The sequence below is a fragment of the Ciconia boyciana genome, chromosome 8 (assembly GCF_034638445.1).
Source record: "Ciconia boyciana chromosome 8, ASM3463844v1, whole genome shotgun sequence".
Classification (NCBI taxonomy): domain Eukaryota; kingdom Metazoa; phylum Chordata; class Aves; order Ciconiiformes; family Ciconiidae; genus Ciconia; species Ciconia boyciana.
The window spans coordinates 56,570,672-56,591,683 of NC_132941.1; the positions used below are offsets into that span (position 1 = coordinate 56,570,672).

Here is a 21,012-nt window from a genome sequence, read left to right on the forward strand (position 1 = left end):
GTGGATCGAGTTTTAGAGGGCATGTTTCTGCAACTTAATTTAGATGCAATCAGGATTGTTAATACTCTCCCCTGCTAAATCGCTTTCAGGAAAGTTCAAGATTGGCAGTACTGTAATGAAGCAGCATCCGTTCCCTGCACCACAGCTCAGACCGAGCACGGACTTCTTCCATCCTGACAGCACTTACAGTAGTAGGAAAAGAAGATACTGAGGGATGGTTCCCAACTTCACTTACATAAGTGATTGAAACGGGGTAGCAAGTTGTTTACTTATTGATGCACTAAGCAAGGATTTCTTTTGCCTTAGAACTTTTTTGAAGGAAGGGCAGGGGGAAGAAGATGCGAAGGGAGGAATTTGGAGAGGATGAGCATTGCCGAGCTGGTGCCTGGCTAGAACAATGGCTGGACTTCAATGTAGACAAGCGCTCAGGAGAATCAAAGTCTGCCACCTCCTGTGAATGTTGCTGTGAGGATGTTAGTGAGGGAGCTCAGATAGATGGGTGATGGGAGTAGACAGAAAAAAAATACATCAGTTAGTGAGAAATGAGTAGTTTTATAGCAGCAGATTGATGTGAGTTAGGGTTTCAGAAAAAGTATGAAACCTTAGAAAAAGAAAAGGCTACTAGAGGTGAAGTTACTAGGTCTGTCATATATCATCATTCTCCTTTCTTTTTCCTATTTTCTTCTCATTCATCTGCCTTTTTTTTCCTGGGGAAGGACAGAACAGACCTGGACCATGGGAGGTGTTGGTTATGAAATGCTCCCAGTTTGTTCTTAAAGGCATGTGGCATCTTCCTCAAATATCTTTTCTTCCGTATTTTGAACAAAGCACAAAGCCTGAACTCTGATTAGGTGTTCCGGATGTTTTTCTTTCTCGTTTCCCTGACCTTGGGAGCAATGGACCTCCTTTGCTGTTGGCCAATGAAAATAATTTCATTAACATCCATTATAGCTGATAGGGACCTTTTTCATTTGAAAAATGTTTGTATTTTAAGTTTGGTGGACATCTTGGACTTTGGAGGATTGGGAGGTATTTTTAGGTGTTTTTAGCTTTCACAGTAACACTGGGCAACTTCTTTTATCCTCTCTTGCAACTGAACTTCTGACAGCTCTGGAAGTGTTGGATGTCCTTCGTGTATGCTGTTGACTGTCAGTACTCTTTCTACCGGTTCGGCATTTGCTGAAGAGGCCAACTAGTCCCTACAGCATGTAGCGAATTTTTATTTTATTGTGTTGAGTGACCACTTAACAGCATGCAGATTAACTTCTCTGTTGCAAATTCTTGAGGCATTTGAGCATCAACTCTCATGGTTCACTGTTCTGTTAATGCTCTACAAATTCTCTCTCTATTGGCTTATAGCCATTATATTATCCTTCATTTATCTGTATTAACTTGTACTTGTCGTTTAATAACTTTAATGATCTAAATCCTTCTGTCTCTAATTACATTGGCTGTTCAATGTAAACATATATCAACAGCGAACTTGTAAATTTATAGGACTTTTACCTGTGTCCCTACATTTAAAGATATGTCATCACTTTCTTTATTAACTTTCTGCTGTCAGAAGAATAAAGCATTTGACTCAACCCTGAATTCTTCTAACTGCTGCAACATATATTTTACAAGTTTGTAAATCTACTTGCTGTCACCTCTGAACAGCTAGCATTTAACACTTTCTAGCATTTTTTTTCCAGAAACTGCTGTTGATAATTTATCTCTTTTAGTCTCCTAAAATCTAAACTTTTAGCCTGTCCAAAATGGAGTGGCTTTTGGGAAAAAAGTGTCCCAGCCTTGAATATGTTTATTGAGTTTCTGCCTGTGTCAACGTAGTTCTTCTCCAAAATTCTTCCATAAGAAGCTTTTGCTACATCTTCAGAGCATGAGATGTCTCTGTGCAAAGACAACACAGAATTGCGCTCCCCAAATGGCATTATTCACAAGGCAAGGCTGAGGATCTCAGGGTGGAAGCGTTCTCCGTTCCTACTCTGATTCCTTCTCTCACAACACACAGTGGGTTTTTGAATTTATTTCATGATTCTGTAGATCAGCCATCTTGATTTTTAACATGATCTTTTGCTTTTCCCAGTGTAAATTTGTTTTTCTTTTCCCACCTCTAATTACATAGCTCAGATGCATGCATTGTACATATGATGAGATTGGGCAAATCATAATTCCAGGCATCCCCTCCATAATTGGGTTGTTTTTAAGCTTTTTTTTACATTTTAAACTGTATCAGAATATCTGCTGCCTCTTATGAAATGTATTTTTATATATATATACACACACACAGGGCACACTTGGAGAGGAAAAGTGCTGTATAAACCACATTGGATTATTTTATTTTTCATGTGAAAAGAAAAATTAGAAGTCTGTCTTCAAAATTCATAAAAATGCATGTTTATTTATCCAAAAGCCTGGAGAGGCTCATTCTGTATCATTCCTGTCTCTTGAGTAAATATATTAGTCATTCTTAAGGAAAAAAGTATTATTGACTTGAGTGATTAGAAAAAGCTCTTTCAAAATCAGTTTAGCTGATAAAGTAAATAAATGCTTAAATGCCTGGAGGCAAAAAAAGGAAAAGAAAAACCAGTCAAGCACAACTTATTTTGCATCCTTGATATGTGCATAGGTATTAGAAATCAAGCTTTGTGGAACATTTATTAAATAATTATGATTTGTACATATAAATAAATACTGCATATAGGTTACAGGCAAATTCCAAATAAGGGCATATCCAGGAGTGTAAAGCATCGCTTGAAGTGATCATTGTCTTTTGGGCTTATCTCAGTATAAAAGTTGAAAACCATGTGCCAATTTTTACACACATGAAGGGGGAAGTTGGGTTTGCATTTGTTGGTTTTTGGGGGGTTTGTTTTTTTCTTCGGTTGGGGAAAGCATCTTCGTTCTTCTAATTAGGTTTAGTGTTTTAGGATAAGAAATGTTTTTTTTTTTTGCATAATACCGTGTCATAGAACCAGGCACCATTTGTGTTGGACCCACAACATAGCATTATAAAAGTGTTCAGCACTGAAGAGGCTGATTTCCCATACCTTCTTTAGACACCTTTAAGGTGGAATACATTTAGAGATGTGAATTTTAGCATTCACCCTTTAAGGCTGATGCTTGTTAATATTAAGTTACGTGCTTTTTCAGAATTTTTTTTTCTGTTCATCACAGCATTGTTTAAGACTGAGATAATTGCTATATTGAATATTCCTGCCCTCTGTCAGTACATAGATAATAATGATGTAAATGCATTCACCCTTCTGCTTCTCATAGTTTAGCTGTAATTTTAGAACATAATTTTATGCATCTCTTTGGGAATTTCAGTTAGAAGAGTCAGCACCATGCAGTCTTTTGTAGGGCTTGGGACTGCACTGTACTAAACATTGTCCGTACATACCGACTAAAAGGATGGGATAATCCCAAATAATTGAGGTTGTTAAGATTCTGTGAAAATAACACCATTACTGGCAACATGCAACACCCTTCAGTTTGTGTATTGGTCTTAATTCATGCATCTGCACTACAGTATATCTTAGAAACCTGACCTTTTCACATAACTGTAGTAGCATCGTCAATGATTTGCATTATAAGTAGTCTGGAAAGATCTATACAGCACTGTTGCACTAAAGGCATGAATCTGCCACATAGGTGAATGTTTTAACTGGCAGAAAAACATCAGAGTCTTGGGGAAACTTGAAAAATTATAGCAAGCAGATAGCAATGATATCAGGGTTGTGATTAGCTGTATTGTGGGCTAATGTTACCTTTTTGCCAGCCCCAGGCACCTTCAGTTGCAAACCAAGTGAGGAGACATGTCTTCATATCATTTATAAGTCTGTATTTTCTTTATTTATTAATATTTTTGTTTGACTGTCTTGACCTTCCAACTAAAAACCAAGTTTCACTGTCATCAGTGAATTTTCTGAGTAGAACAAGGATACGGAGAGGATCTGTGGATAAAGGTGTCAATTTATGTTTGCAAACTTACTGTGAGATTATGTTACCTCCGTTATGTCTCTTTGTTCAACTTATGTTGTTATTTTAGCCCAAAAAAGGCCAAAGATCATCAACTAAAGTGCATGTAGAGTAAAGCTGCTCCTGTAAAATTGATGATCCGTCCAATTATTTATCTATAGAGGCTGCTGGGAAGAAACGCAACTATCTCAGTTCTCAGACCCCTCTGCTAGGTTGAACTTCATGGCTGAAGGTTTAATCCCTAAGTGTCATATCAACAATTCATTCTGTGATATTCTGGCTGACATGCTCTCCTTCCTTATTTATTGATGTCTTCAGTCATCGACAATGAGAGGAAAATACACTATTCGTCAAAGTGACGGTGTTTTACCCTCACTTACAGTTGATGCTGCTGTCACATTGATGGTTGGAAAATAAACTCAATCATTATAAAAAGCTAAGAGTGTGAACTTGCCAGTGACAGGAAGAAGATGAAAAAAAACCCCACAGTAACTTGCTTAAAATTGGTGTAATAAAAATAGAGCTGTTTCCTATAAAGATATTTTTGAGCTTTGTTTGTGAAATACCAAGCCATTTTAGCCATTTACTTTATAGTTATTCCTTTGAAGGAGAATCTGCTCCTTGCACTCCTTTATGTCTGTGCAAACATACGTATAATTTTTAGCAATAAGTATTTGTTATCATTCCACCTCATGCTACTGGGTTAGTAATTTGTTGATTTTTTCCTCTATTTTTAAAGGATTTTGCTTTGTTTTTTCTCCTCCAGATTACGTTGAATGCATGTATCTGTTTGTGCATTACAGTATTTTGAGTGCTTTGATGAGGAATAAGCTCAGTATAGTATCATCCAGTAAGTCCTTTGACATGCAAACATAGGCAAAGCTCTGTCTTGAATCACTTTCTTAGGCTACCATTTGTATAGCTGTACTGCACCTTACAGCTTTTTTAACTCAATAACCACATATCTTACCACATTTCACCTTTGGGAGGCATTGTATATACAGCTAAAAGTAAAGAGCAGCAAGCCAAGAGGGACAAGATAGCATAATGAGGATGTCAATTTGTGGTCAGATATCTGAGGAAATATTTATCTTACTTGTACTGTACTTGGCAACAGATTGAGAAATATATATGTAATGAATTTCCTTAGACTTTGTCTGGCAGAGTGTGTACCTTGTGTTAAATGAATTTAGGAAAAAAAATTGCTTGTCTCAAATTTTTAAAGTTTGAGGTGATTCTACTTTGGACTGTTTCCTAAAAATGGACTGTATCTATTAAAAAAAAAAAAAGAATAGTCATGTTTGCTCTACTAGCATATTGGTGATTTTTTCTATGATTAATTTTATTGAGGCTCCTCAAATAATGACATTTTAAGATCTCGCTCATTCACCAGAACAAAAGCAAGGCATGATTTTTGTTGCTTATGAAAACAGATCACGCTTTTGTAGTTTTACTCAGTTTTGGTGCGTATCTCTGGCAAGCTAGCTAAATAGCCTAAATGAATGTGCACAGAAATGCTGGTTGTCTCACTCGTGCTGTGTGTCCTGAGGCAAGCTACAGCTGCTTCAGCTCCTTGTGTCTGTTTCCCCATCTGTAAAATGGGAATGATTAACTTATTTTTCTCCTTCGGGGAAATACAGGGAGGGTTTCTTAATGTTTCTATAGAGCTTTGAAGATTAAAATCTCTTCTCTATACTTGCTGCTAATATTTCAGTGTTAGAGGAGCATTTGACTGAAGCTGTTTGAAGAGTAAAGTTTCGGCATCTTGTGTTGTCTTTGTACCATATCTTGAGGCCTCTCCACGATACTTTTGCAACCTTTGGGTCAGCATAAGCTGCAGGAGCAAACAACCCCTGTGTAAACAAATGGTGATGACAATAGATTAATGTATACATCTGCCATTAAAAACACCAGGAGATCCATTACAGCATATCTCTAAGCTTGACGGAAATAGTCCATGATGGAGCAGAATAGACACCAGGAACTGGGCTTAGCCTGAAATAGCTTTTATTTAAGCATCAATGGTAAATGCTGAGAGGCACAGAAAGTGGTTTTCTTCTAATATGACTTCTCGGTGTCTTTAGAGATACAAGGATGGCTGGTGTTTTAGCAAAGGCTTCCTGACTTCCTTTCTAAGACAAGGAGTGGGCTCAAGGAGCGTGTGGGAAGTATGAACACCCAGCACTTAGAGCAAGTCTGAAAGTCTTCTTGCCTTTGTTTCACAGACCAAAAGTCAGCGTCAGTTCCCAGGGCCTAGACATCCTCAAGAGATTTCAGGGGGACAGCTTCTGGTTTGGTTGTTACTTCTTCAGTTTTACGTTGCTTGAAAAGCTTAAAATTTAGTATAATGATGTCTTCCTCTTTGCAGTTAGGAGGATTGATTAGGCTACCACATGTATTAAATGCTGTTGTTACATCTAACCTGGCATTTTGAGGCCTTAGAGTCACAAGCTATATTTTTCATGATTTACGTTTTGATTTTTTAATGCAGAGCAGATTGGGCAGGAGATGCTGGAGAACCTCAGCCATGACAGAGAGAAGATCCAGCGTGCTCGGGAAAGGGTAAGTTTGATAATAATTGCTGGGCTCGGATTTTATTTGCTTTGAGGAAGTTCTCTGTGCATGCAAAAATAATCCAGCATATTGATTAGTTTCATATAAATCAGCTGCTATCATGAGATGTAATCACCATCTGCAGCAAAGCACTTAGAAAAGTGTCTTATATGGGCCCAGTCCTGCAAAGCCTGTCCTACAGGCAGTCACACTGAAGTCACCAAACCCGCTGCTGGAAGCAAGCTTTCTGTCACTAACATCACAGATAAGTCAGTTTTCTGTCCTTTGAAGGATTTGTTATAGAGTCCATTGCAATGACTTCTTGGACTTTCTATGAAACAAAGTTCAGTATCATGATTTAGCTTCTGATAATTGATCAGCCTTGTAGCTGCAAATGCTGATAGTTGCCTCCTTGGGCAATTCTGCGTGAAAGAACAGGTAGTGGTTTCTTACACCGCTGCTCTGTCACTGCAGTCAAGGTAACGTATCTGTGTCATTTTTGGCTTATGTTGCCTCCATAGGGATCATCTTTACTCTGTGGCGTTAATGAAGATGCCCAGAAGCCCATCCCATCCAATGCATACAACTTCTCTGAACTTCAAAGAAATTTGCCTCCCTGGTTCTGATTTCTGCTCACAGTGACTGCACCTGTGACTTTCTGTCCGTGACACGTTGATCAGATACTTTCCTGAGTGTCCAATTTGGCCAAAGCTAAGTCCTCCTACAGGCCTCTAGCTGACCAATGCCACTTAAGAAAACTCTTCTGTCTGTCCCAGGGAGTTTCTTTACTTGGATAGCTTAGATTGGTAAAGCCTCATATGACGGCTTTAATGAGGCATTTTCTGTCAGCTGTACCAGTTGCTTTCTGAAGTCCTGGGCGTTAGCTACTTTAAAACATTAAGTATAACTAAATCATTAAACGTACCTAAGGATTGTGAGCTTTACCAAATGTTCAGGCAACTTTGTGTCTTATTTCACCTCCACTCCTCACATCCCTAGTGACTGCTGAGTCCAAGATGCTTTTCTGTTTCTAGCTGGACAAGTAAAACCTAGGCAGTGGAGATGAATACCGTGTATCCCTTTCTGCTGATCCTAAAAATCCTCGGGAAAGAGAAAGAGGGAGTGTAGTTCTGATGACTCTGCGTACACATGGCTCATAGCGTAACTCTTCCTTTTCTGTGCTTTCCACCTGAAGAGCAAATTTCTTTGATGGCAAAACCTGTAAGCTGCAAGGAGCAAGATTAAAAATAAGGGTATTCTAGGAAAGTGTATCCCACCACACTGCAGTGAAAGACCTCTTGTCATAAATGGAAGATCTCCAATTCCAAGTTTTTATCATATGCCACTTAAAATATTTTGTTTAGGGAATTCAGAAAAGTTCTCCAGTGGAGCCACACGCGTGGACCTGTCCCAGCTGTCTGTATACTCAGATGTACAGTCAGGGATGATCTTGAATAACTTGGCAAGTTTTTGATTTTCTGGAGATTTTTTAAAGACCAGGACAGAGGGTGCTCTATCAATGCATAATAGTTTTACACTGAATACATGGCGTTTTATCAACCAGGGAACAAACTTGTCTTCTGAAAGTCAAATGTCAAGTTGAGTATGATGGTCAGTTCTTAGCAGTTCAATGCTGTGAAAATTAGCAAGATTTTCTTACGAGCAAAATTTAAATGAGTTAGTGACTCTATAGTTTGGTTAAATTTACTTATATGAGTTTTCCTGTCTGTAGAGTAAAACTTTTTTTTTTTTTTTTTTAGCCAAAGAGAAGGGATAAAAGCTCTGCTACAAGTCAGATAGGTTGACTGGACTATACAGGACTCTAAAAGATGCAACATTTTTTAGGAAAACCTCAAATTAAAATGTGTCCAAGGCAGACAAGATATCAACATCAGCATCTTGTTCATCTTCTTTCCTTTCTCATTATTATTCTTAATATTATTTTTTAAAAGCTTTCTTAAAGACCATGTAGATTTGCCATTACTAATATCAAAGCATATTTCAAAACGTTTTCCCTACAGCAGTTTTGTGAAACAAGGAAGTGCCCTCATACACCATTTAACAGGTTTGCATGCCACCCATTCTTTGGCTTCTGTGGTGTACTGGTATTGGTAAAGAAACGATGGAAGAACTACAATCAGATATTTCAGTTTTAAATAAAAACAAACTTTCAGTTTGAAACTCTTTATAATGTTTTTTCTGCCAGTGCAGGAAGAAAAGGTGTTTTTTTAGTGTTCTCTTGGGAGGTAGCTCAAGATCTTCCAACTATGTGTGTACGTGTTTGTTTCTTTTTTAACATTTCTTTTGCTTATTTGGTGGGGGTTTTTATTACCATGAAAATATGAGGTCGTCTTGCTTAGAGGAGTTTGTAAAACCTCTAAGATTCAGCTTCCCCTTCCTAACTATCAGTACTGATTCTAGCTGTCAGGTAGAATCCTGCAGCAAGAGAGGAAAGTTAGGATCAAACATATAATGGTAAAAAGGAGAGAGCTACTTTTCTGTGAAAAAGGAGGAGAAGCCCCAAGTGTTAAATGCATCTTTATGAATAATAAAAGACCAATGTAAAGCATACATTTGTACTTCAGATTCCCTTCTAGCATAGATAAGAACTTGGCTTTTTAATGAGCCTTTTAAAAATTATTGTGACTTTTTTCTTCTGTTACTCATGTCAAACTGGGCTAAACTGCTTTTCTGGAGCTTGAATTGTCTAGGTGAATCAGGAAAAAATGAGGGAATGGCCTCCCTGGAATATAATGCTCATCTTTGTTCCATCATAGCACATAATTACAGAGATCTGAGAGTCAGTGCAAGCCTTCCCACTGAATATGATATTGCTAAGAGCAAGTCTTGGTTGGTTGTTACGCAGTCCCAGCTCCTACTTGGTATTTTCTTAATACCTTTTACAAGAACAAGGAGGAAATTTATGCAAAAAGGTTATGTGTCATTGATTACAACTACTGATTTCAGTAATAAACATTAAATCTGGTAGCAAATATTTACAGTATTGGCCTCCAGAATAGAAACTGGTTTTAATATTGCTGCTATGCATGTATTCAAGATATAATAGTGGTTTGTTATGGTGAAGGTGATTTGTTATTGGAAGACTGCCACTTTTCTTGGCAGTGTTGCTGTTTTGATGGATTCATAATACAGGATGCATTTTGTCTTCTACAACAAAGTTTCTTTAGTAAGAAGTCAATGAGTCAGGTAATCCTTTCAATCTGATGTGATAATGAAGAGGCAAATACTCAGCTTTCATAAGGAGAAGAATGTTTTTATGTATATACACACAGCTGTGTTTCCGGGCACGTTAGAAACAGTGGTCCCTGCTATTTCATAACTGACAATCGTTACGTTATCATTTACAGTGGATTTTGATGTCCCACTGGTTCCAAGATCTCTAAAAAGTCAAGAGATGTCTCTCCTCTAGCTATCAGTAGCAAAAGAGGCAACAGGAGAGTAACGCTGTTCTTCCTATACCCTTTTTCATTTCTAGACTTCCTTTTGTGGGAGACTAATCAACACAAAAATAGAGGGAGGTTTTAATCCCTTTTAAAGAGCAATAGAAGTAATTGCTCTTTTCAAATATGAAGTTCATTTGCTTCATAACTTTTCTCATCTCCCCAGTTTCATTTTTTATTCAGTTGTGCTTTTACCTATTTTGCAAGATTTTTGAGAGCTGTAGAACAAGTCAGCTAATTAAGTTTAGCTGTAAATGCAGGTTTCCTGTGTCCTAATAAACTACAAAAATGCTATTTTCAGTGAGTGAGTGATCCTTACATGCAAAAATATATATTATACAGCTGTGCCTTATGTACATACTATATGCTGTTCACAAAGTATTTGGGCATCCATCCCAGTGGTGGCTGCTGTAAGGTCAGTACAAGTTTTGTATTTAAAGGAGAGTATAGGCATATTTCTTTTACATAGAATTGGTAAAAGGACACTGTTTTGTATTTTTGCTTTTTCTTTAAACTACTGGCTTTGAAAAACAGTGGAAGAAACATATGTTTGGTTTTCTTTTCATAAAGCATCAGGAACACAGCGCATGGCTCTCTCTTCATCCCTTGATGCCCTCGCTCATATACATAACCAATACACACGTCAATGGGAATTATGGGTACCAATTTATATAGCTTTTTTATTTGTAAAGCTTTTGCTCTTTATCCTGGTTCATCTTTGTTGCCTCAATGTCTTATCTGCTGTGGGTTTCATCTTTACATAAGTGAAATCCAGACGAAACATTTTTAAATTTCAGAGCTTCAGTGGCTTTCTTACACAAGAGTTTGTTGTGGGCTAAAACTGAAGCTGATTGACTCAAATGACAGTAGAAATGCCTGTGCTTTGTACAGAATGGAGTACATGTGCCTTTTGTCTTTAATGGGACTCTTTTCTCCCCAGCTTAGAGAAACAGATGCAAACTTGGGGAAGAGTTCCAGGATTTTGACAGGAATGTTGCGAAGGTAAGGCCAAGGTAGGGACAGTTCTGCTCTTTCTTCTTTTACTCTCTCCCTCCATGCCTTTATTTTTAGTTTTAATTCAACCTCAGCATTTTGCTGACATACCTGGCTTTTTTTACACAGGGTGCTATGTAGAATGTCTTTGAATGAATGCTGGTAGTGAAGCAGGCATGGTTAGATAGAAGGCTTTGTCACAGCTATGGAAAGAATTTTCTGTAGCCTGAGGGATTACCCCTTGCTCAATCATTTCTCATCTTTGTTTCTTTGTATTTGGGGGTTTTTTTTGTATATGTGTTCTAAAATTAAGCTTTTTGATGATTATTTCCTGTGTTCCTTATTCTTGAGTGATTTCAGTGTTTTCAGGGGTTTTTACCTGTTAGATTTTATGTGAGAAAGTTTGTAAATGTTTTGGAGCAGTGTAAATTTGCACACAGAGAAAAAGTTAAGATGATAAATTCTGTCTGAATAGATGGGGCAGACACATTGTAAAACCTTGTGGTTTTAGCATGTTTCTTCCATGCTTTCAATGTTATGAAAATTGTCCCTGGGGTCAAAGTGAGGTGATACAGAAAGGAAAAATTTGCAACAACCTAAAAATCTGTGTGGGACTGCAGGGAGGGAGTTATCCAGTGATTACTAGCCACCTTAAATTCACATCGGTGCCTTCCCGGATAGATTTTTTTGAATTAGTAGCATCTCTGGATATGTGTTCTTTACCCAGTGAAACACCACCTGAGCTTCTCTGTGATGTCCATATTTCTATATATATTCAGCTTCCTGAAGAAGAAAAGCATCCCTCTAATAGGTGTTGCTGGGTGCTATGAAAACACGGTTTTAAAGGAGTTTAGAGCATCCTCTGAAGTGTTCAGTATGAAATTACCCTTGCCATGGGCTTTTATGTTGCATATTTGCTTAATGCAATTTGCTTATTTAAAAAAAGAAAAAAAGAAGAGAAAGTTTTAGCATAGTTGTTGATTTGTCATTTGGCTTGGAAAATATCAATACCAGAATTTAATAAGTTGTTCTTTAGTGCAAGCTTTATCTCTTCATAAGTCTCCTCAGAAAAATATCTTTGTTGGTTCCTTGTATACCCAGTTGACAAAGGTTAAAATGACTGAACTTCATGTCTTCATTCCACAGATTTCTTACAATTCCAACTCCAAAATGTAACACAGAAAATTCTCTGATTAAGAGTAATATGTAAATGACACAAGCTAAATGCAAAATCCATGGAGAAAGGAAGTGGCAATTGAAAGGGATGGTTCAGTGCCTGTAGACAATCAAAATAAACTATAAAAAAAATGAACGAAAGAAAAGACACAACCAAACCCAAGTCTCCCCAGGAAGGGCTCTGCGACATGAGCTGTAACGAATATTCTGCATATGTCTCCATTTTGTCAAATCTCATTAAAGGGGTTTCTTGCTTTATGTCAATTGAGCTGTCCAAAAATCATTCATCATTTTAGTGTAAAAAAAAAATCATGCAGTTATTTAAATAATATCATATTAATGTTAAAGTTCAGCTGTCATTTAATAGTATGGCTTAATCAGACATAGCATTTAGGAAAAATAGTTTTTTCGGGCTTTACTTGGCTTTCAGGTTGGCAGATTCAAATAAGGATTTATGGGTTTCTAAACCAATGTATTCTTTCCATGTTTATGCTTGAGGTACCTCAGCCTTTTTTGCAGCACCCTGTAGTCTGTTATTTTCAATGAAATAAAGTATCTCCTCATATTGTGTTTGAATACATTTGCAAGTAATTTGGAGAAGCTGAAACAAAAACATATGCTGTAACCTTTGACTTTGTTTTGTGTTTGGGAATCACAGTTAGGAGTCCTAGTTTATAAGTGTTCCATAAGCCAAATGAAAAATATGATGTTTCTGAAATATACTTGGACTCTTCTTTTCAGACAAAAGGATTATGTAGTCGAACACCAAGATGGCATGTTTCTGTGTGTCAGAAAGGCACTGGATTTCCTTTTCCTTTAACAAAAATGCTGAACTGAGTCACCTGTCTGGATGAAAGGCAGGTTAGGATTTAAGCTCAGTTCAGGTAAATGTGCCAAAATAAATGCCTTGGCATAGATGTAACTTGCAGTAGAAGATTCTCAGGATGTTATTTAAAACTATGTAACAGATAGACCTATGGTAAATTTAATTTGTTTGCGACTGTTGGGTAGAAGGGTCTAGCATTATCCTAGCCTCAGCATCATCCCAATGTTGTTTAGTCACAAGAATAATCATAAAATACAGACCCCAGAAATCGGCACAAATTAGATAAATACAACTGTAAGAAAAATAATTAGGACAGATTGGCAGTTGTGTCCTAATTTCTGCATACTTCGGTACCTACCACACAATGTTTCACTTAATTACTGGAACCAATAAAGAAAAACGCTGGAGGACTATTCTTTACATCATTATTATACAGAAAAGGTAATGTTAAACTGAACATTGCTCAACTTAGTTTCTGCTCCCAAAATATTTATTTGCTGATATGCTTGAAGTCGTATGCCAGGCTAACACCCTATGCATCAAATTAATGCCTATTTCTATTTTTACCATCTGAAAAAGGTAAAGCAGCATCTCTTCTGAATCTGGCCAAATATATTAAGAGATTAGATATTTAGATGGCTAGAGGGATAAATTACTCCCTTTGTATGACCTAAATTCCCTAGCCATGTATTTGTGCATAAAATGTTCTGGAGATGGGGAATAAAAGCAGGGACACGTTTGGGAGGTTGCCATAGCTCACTAAAGAAATCCGTGGCATCATAGGGACAGGTCTTCCTATCCCAGTTTGCTGCTCTGGCAACTTAAAGTAGCCAGCCTTCTGTATGGGAATTTGTTATCTCCCAGTATTTTAGGTATTTGGGTAAGGAAATTTTTGTAATAAATGTTTTTAAATATTCTTGCTTTGAAATGACCTATACATTCATAATAGTCTTTTTTTTTCTGTAAATAAACCTACTGAGATTCTGCTAAACTAGTATATTCCACTTATGACATTGTATTACTAGGATAGTACCGGCATGTTGACAATGTCAAAACAGTAATCATTTCCTTTTACATGTATCTGTAGCTCTGGACATCATGAATCCTCTTTAAACCTGTGAGACTAGAACAGAAGCTCAGTGTCATTTCAGTTACAGAGTTTTCAAATAATAGTTTTTAACATAAGGAAATGGCATCTTCTGCGGTCATCTGCAATATTGCTGTCTCAGACATCTATCCCCTGGCCTCTACCCCATTGTGAATTGGGGAGCGCACAGTGTGATAGAAAAAAGCAGAAAAGAATATGCTGTGAAAGATCTTCAGTCTTTTGCCCATGTCCGAAGCCAATAGCCTAGAAAAGCTTTTAAGAAAAGAATTTTGACAGTCTCCAAGCCACACATGGCCCAGTGAGAAACAAACAAACCTAAAAGTAGCCAGATAAAAATTTCAGTAGATTTGAATCTTTATCCAATTAGCAGATAAATTCTATTTAACCCCTCCAAATTGCAGAAAAATATTTTAGAAAAATAGCTACTACCCTCCAGAACAAAGTTGTATTCTGTCTGGTTCACCAGGAAATTTTTATGCCAAAAATTCCCTTTTAATCTTCAGATTTCAATCTTCTGAGTTGTTGTCAATGATGCTTTGAGAAGCTCATGAACACATCTGCTCTTATAAAAGAGACTTTTAAAATTTTATTTCCAACAGGACAGATGACACTAGCTCCAGCTGATGGAAATGAAGCAGTAAGTGTTCAGCTCTCAGGTGATAAGTTACATGACTTGCCAACAGCTGCGTGACCAGTGTGACTACAATCAGAAACAGGGAATGCCTCCCCCTCCGTGCTAGTTGTAGTCAAGCTTCTTCACTCTTTCTAGGAAGATTCTGGTAGTCCTGCTTCCTGCATCACTTCTAGTCAAACTTCCTTGTGCTTTTGTACTCCAGGATAGTCCAGACCTTACAGTTATCTTTCAACATTTCATAGAATCATAGGACAATTTAGGTTGGAAGGGACCTCTAGAGGTCATCAAAGCAAGTCTAATTAGAGCAGGTTGCTCAGAGACTTCTCCAGTCAAGTTTCGAACACATCCAAAGTTGGAGATACCAATGCCTCTCTAAGCAATCTGTTCCAGTAGCAGTTGAAATAAGCAATTTTTCCAGGTATCTAATTGAAATTTCCCAGCATCCAACCTGTGTCCATTGCCTCTGGTCCTAAGCAGAAGTGATTTAAAACATAAGTGGTTTAGAATTGGCCTTCAGAGTCTGGGCCTGGATTGCAGTTGTTCCTAGCAGTTCTCAAACAATTTCAGCAGTTCTGAAGAGGCCCCTGTGGTCATTAGGCTGAGATGACATTCCGTGTAGGGCAATTCTTTAAACAGGGTGTGGGGTGCTCTGCCTCCACCCATTGACCTGGTCAGGTGGCCATTAAGCAGTGGATACACAAGAATTTTATTTGCTTTCTCACACTCCTGCAGATGTGAAAAGTTAATTATGTCTCTTCTGCCTTCTCTCTTGACTACAAAGCCCACATTTCCGTATGCAGAAGAATAGCAGCAGAGGCAGTCATGTCCCTGTTGAGGCAAACCAAAACAAACAGGGAGCGTTATCATTGTCTTTTTCCCCCACTTCCCTACCAATCTCTGTTTCCATCCCCAAAAGTCCATAACAAAAAAGGTTTTCTTCTGAGCTAAAGCTTGTCTCAATATCAGCCGTACTAGGCCATGACTGTTGAGTCTCTGCAGTTTTCTGGAGGAACGTCTTTGTATCACAGATACTGAGTGAAGTTTAACATACAGTTAGATTTGCCTTGTTTTCGTGCTAATAGAGGAATTCCTCTTTCCAGCAGGAACTTTGCATATTTGGTCTCAAGCCAAAATAAGTTTGAGTAGAAATTGTTTCAGCAACTTTTTGGTACATACATTTCTATTTTTACTTCAAGATGTATTTCTACACTGAAAAATTATTGAAATGGCAAATCCTTTAGCAACATGTCTGCTCCATGTTGAATATTTACAGCTGCAGCTGTTTCCTTCAGTAATTTAGACCTTGATTCAGGAACATATTTAAGCATATGGTTAACCTAAACCAGAGGAGCGATTCCCTTAACTTGAGGGAGACTGAATGAGGGGGGAGTGAGTGGCAGAATGATTCCGGGTCATCTCTTGGGGCAACATAGCTTTTATTGCGCTCCTTGGTCAAGGCCGATTACAGAGCAAACCCTGTCCTTAATATTTCTGTTGTTACGGAAGAAACCGTAAAATACACATAGGGTATTTTAGTGCTTGTTACTGTCAGTTTAAGAACATTTTTTTAAAATTTCCTGACTTTTAAGCATTTAGTATAGTTACTTGATTCTTATATTATTGTACATGTTTGTGTTTTAATATGCAACTAATCTTTATCAATTATGAAGTGTTGAGTCTTTTCAGAAGAAAACGGGTAAGCTTTGTGGTGCTGTTAATCACAAGATAGTCTTTGGATAAGGAACATACGACTTGTTATTCCAGATTAAACCTTGGCATTAATTAGTACCTGGTCATTCCTCACTTTGTCTCTGACTTTAAAAAGAAACCTTGTTTCTTTGTTGAAGTGATGGACAAAACATATGGAAAACGTAAATGTAGTGTCAGCAAAATTCCCAAGGGTAAGCATTCTTCATCATTACGAGTCCAACCAAAAAACAGGAAATGTACCTCTAGGTCTGAACAGCAAGAATTTTAAAATAGCATGGGACACTGTGGGTTCCCTGTTCTCCATTTAGGTGTGACGTAATCTGATGTATATAAGATGCATTTCTTATTTTTAATAATCAGTTGAGAACCATTTTATAAACCTTTCTCATCTTTCTTGGACAGTGTTCTGTATGTTGTTTCCAAAATGCTTTTAAAAAATCTTACTTTACTTTCATTCAGTGTTAGAAATACTTTTCAGTTCATGCATCATAGAAGGTGCAGAAGTCTTTTGAGCTGCTGTATAACCACCATAGCTACAGCAAGCAGTGTGCATGGAGAATTCCAAGCTGTATACTGAAGGTACTGAATACCTCACAGAATAGGACCAACTTCAACATTGCAAGCATGTAGCTATGATTAGTTTAATGCCACCTTAGCCTTTGCAAACCTTCAGCTCCAACAGCCTAAGTGATACAGAGTTAAACTTACTTCAAACCTGGAAAAAAAAGAGGAGCATCATGATTGATCTTTACATTTTAATAACTTAAGTGCATAGGATAAAATAAGTCAGTGTTGTAATCTCCTTGCACCTAGGCAAAGTCTTAGAAGGATATGTTCTTCATTCATTGAGATGGAAGCATTTATACTGTAGCATTGTTTTATTTTTCAGATTGTTGGAAAGCTTTATCCATGTGTCAAGCTGCCTACACTACGGCCATTATGAGCAGGGCTCTCAGTATTCTTCAGACAATATTTCTAATTCTCTTTTTTCATTCCTTTTTTAAATGTACAATGGCCTTTGTTCTGTCCTCTCCATTCTGTCTTTTCTGTCATCTGGAATTGCTATCTCATTTGCCCCCCTTCCATCTACTTGTGTCCAGCTGAACAGCTGGAAAGAACATTATCTAAAGCACAGTTGTGTTTCTGCAGGAAAGCCGGGTCCCAATGGATAATTATCCAAGCTAGTCCTAGACTGCATATAGCAAGAATGTAAAGCATTGTAATAGGTTAAATATCATGTAACCCTTTGTGATTGTTCTCTGTACTGAGATATGTTGACTACCATTAAGCAGCTAGAGCCTAAAAAGGTTCACAGTGTCATGAGTGAAACAAAAGGCATTTCATAGTCAGCGTTGTCATGTCTGAACAGCAGTAGATGTCCCATGACATGCTTTCATGAGAAGGCATGTCTTATATCAGCATAGTCAGTGCAGTGCTTTCTTGCAGTAGTTACAAGTAGTTTCCAGTTGGTTGAGTTCTTTCTGACATGATATTCAGGAATAGTGAACGTAGTGAAAATATTTTGAATGTGGTGAGATTATTTATGTGAAGCAGGGTGAAGTAGAGAACCTGTTAGCAAAAGCTGACATTGGTAATTGCTGAAATAATTGGAGACAACTCTTCAGGAGTCAATGAAGTCAAACTCCTTAAGGCCAATAGTAAATTAAGGATCATGTTGTTCTTGACACCACTCACAGTATAACTGTCACAGAACAATATATGCCAAATTTTACACGTTCCATTTACTACGGAGTGTGTAAGCCATACATTTCTAAATGTAATGTTTTCTGATCACGGGTCTGCATGGTATCTTTCTACATGGGTCATTTAATTTTAATCCAAAAATTTGCCAAAAGAGAAATAGAATCACCTTGGAAGGGATCTCAGAAAAGTTCATCCCTTTGTGTCAAGGCAGGATTGACTGTCCCTGTTTCAATCCTGGCAGATATTCATCTGGCCTGCTCTGCACTGATGAACATTCCTCATCTCTTCAATCAAACTGTTCCAAGTTTTCCCTAATGTTTAGCCCAAATCTTTCTTCCTGGGTAGACAGAGAGCTTTTATGTGCTGGTGCACTTGGGGAGATTTCTGTGCTCTGTCATGGCCCATGACTTCTGCTGTGAAAAGAAATTTCTGCTGAACTTTTCAAGAATTAGAGAACATAAATAATAGTGTACAGAATTAAATTATAGTTTCCAGTTTTCTTCAAGCCAAGCCTTTTGATGGGATTCGGGAATGTAAAAATGGAAGACTTGGCTAGTGTTTTAATAGGCAAATCCTGGAAGCTCAGCCTCTCCAAACAGTAGCTTCATGTGTAGGTGTCACTGAGCTTTGCAAATAGAGACACCAAAATTAAATCATTCTCATGAGGTTGCATATCTGGACTAAAATTAGACTGTATGCTCAGCTGACTGAAAGTAACATTTGAAACTCAAACAAGATCAACAAAATACAGAGGTGTAACTTTTTTGTGGCACTTCTAAAGGTTTTAAGAAAAAGGCAGTAATGTTGTCAAACAAATATCAACATTTTTAACTTATTTCTCCCACCCCTGCCCATAGACACACGAGCATTTTGGGCAGATCTAGTATTTGGAAACAAATGGTGGGAGTGGGAATTGTTTTGCCTAATCTTCTGTCAGGTCTCTGCAGGAGCTTTGTTAATCTTTATAAGGTAAAGAAGCGCTTTTGTGTGTTGTGAGTATGATTTCCAGTAGCACTTGGCACTTTTCTTGCCACACTTGATTGAAATTGTCGGCTTTTAATAAAAGCAAAATTAATTCAGCTTTCCAGCATGATTCTGGTCACACACCAAGGAATTTATCTTTAAGAAAACAATGAAGTCATCAAACTGATTTAAAACTGCTGTGATACCAGAATCTTGTCCTTATTAGCTAATCTTTTAGATTAGATCATTTTCAATCTAGCTCATAGTAGCAGGTCAGAGTTTCGGCTGTGCTAAAGAGACATAAGAGATTAAGTGACCAACAAGTGGAACAAAGGAAAACTTGGGATTTGCCGAGTACAATTTTTGTTCCGGTCAGTCATTCCGGTTCTACCACAAAATCCAGGACCTGAACTTCTAAGTCATACTTATGTGAGTAGTTTGCTCTTCCGTACCCCTAATATTGAATGAGGATCTCTTTTGGTTTGAGCAAAGTTTGTTGGGGGGGGGGTTGGTTGTTGTTGTTGTAGTCCTACAAAGAAGGCCATAAATGATGACTGCGAGAAATCAACAGCTAAGGAAAACCAGGATCACTTAGAGTTTTTTGCAGATGAATTAGTGCTGCTGTGGGACAAGACCAAAACTGAGAATTTTTATCCTTGTGTAGCACGTAATTATGTTGTATTAGACCTTTAAAGCTCTGCAGAAGAAATGTTCACACATTGCTAACCTGCTGAGCATCTGTCTGAAGAATAACAAAGTCATGAATGAGAAAGTGTGGTCTTACAATGAGAGATTGTTTAGTCTACTTGGTGATAGGAAGGATGACAATTTGCTAATTTTGGCTGGCTCTTTAACTAATATGGAAGATTTGAACCTAATCAAGAAGGCAAAGAAAAGTCAGTGTGGAAACTGAGCAAAATGGGAAAGGCAGAGAAAACCAATTTTACTGTAAACACTGAGATTTATGTTCTCTACAACATTTGTGTAGCTATAAAGTAATTTATTGAAAATCATTGAAATTGTTTCAGAAATATCTAGAATAATATAAACAAGGGAGAGACTCTTGCAATCTTTTCAGTGCTAATGCTCCTTCAGTCTTAGAATCAGGATTATAACTCAGATTTTAAAATCATATTTTAAAATCAGTTTCTTAATTGGTTTTTTTTAAGACTTAAAAAATTAGTCAATGAATTTGAATAGTCAGAAGCTACAATTTATTAGAATTGTAAGTGGTATTAGTGCTCTCCAGTTTAAAAACATAGCAGAAGAGTTCTTCACTGACCTGTATGCCTTCTGCAAATACTAAAGTTTTTCCATGAGTGTTAACATGGCTTAGCTTGCAGGATCTCACTATGTAGCATTTATTACCTGAGAGCTTTTGTTTAGCTTGGACTTTGCTATATTAACTAAGCTGTAACCCAGAGGGTTTTTGTAACATTTGCAAGTTAGAGCAAAGTCTTCATCTTGTCTTATTTAGTAGATCTGCTGATAGTTTAAGATTGCAACACTAACGGATAATTTGTCTTCTTGAATCAAAATGGCATTTAAAATTATTTTTGCACCAACTCCCTGCCTTCCTCCTGATAACAAATACTTGTGCAAGGAAAAAAATAGCACTTGCACGTTTCTATCATTTTCTTATCATGGCTGTATTTAAATAGGGAATTCTTTGAGAAATGTGGTTCTAAGTGTGCCCGGTCTTGCCTAGATGTTGGGAAGCATATGGTCTACTTTATCCATGCAGAGAAACTTCCTTGCTGCTTTCTGTCACCACTATATTTTTTCAACTGCAGTTTTCAGTGTGAATGGCACACATGTGTTGATTGTGAAGGTAGCATTCTTTCAGTACAGCCTTAAGCTAATTACTCTTAGTGGCAGTGGGGCTTTGTACCTCATTTGTGAA

At 37.4% G+C, this 21,012-nt stretch overlaps 1 protein-coding gene across 5 annotated transcripts in view; it reads left to right on the plus strand.

Annotated features, from left to right (window-relative positions):
• Positions 1–21,012, plus strand: part of VTI1A (vesicle transport through interaction with t-SNAREs 1A) — a 280,273-nt gene that overhangs the window by 159,219 nt on the left and 100,042 nt on the right. For 3 of the 5 annotated variants that reach the window (XM_072871482.1, XM_072871480.1, XM_072871481.1), the window contains 2 exons: positions 6,473–6,543; positions 10,936–10,997. In XM_072871482.1, coding sequence (XP_072727583.1) covers positions 6,473–6,543; positions 10,936–10,997 — 133 coding nt within the window. Of the gene's footprint in view, positions 1–6,472; positions 6,544–10,935; positions 11,009–21,012 lie in introns of all 5 variants that reach the window. The other 2 variants (XM_072871483.1, XM_072871484.1) reach the window with 1 other exon arrangement.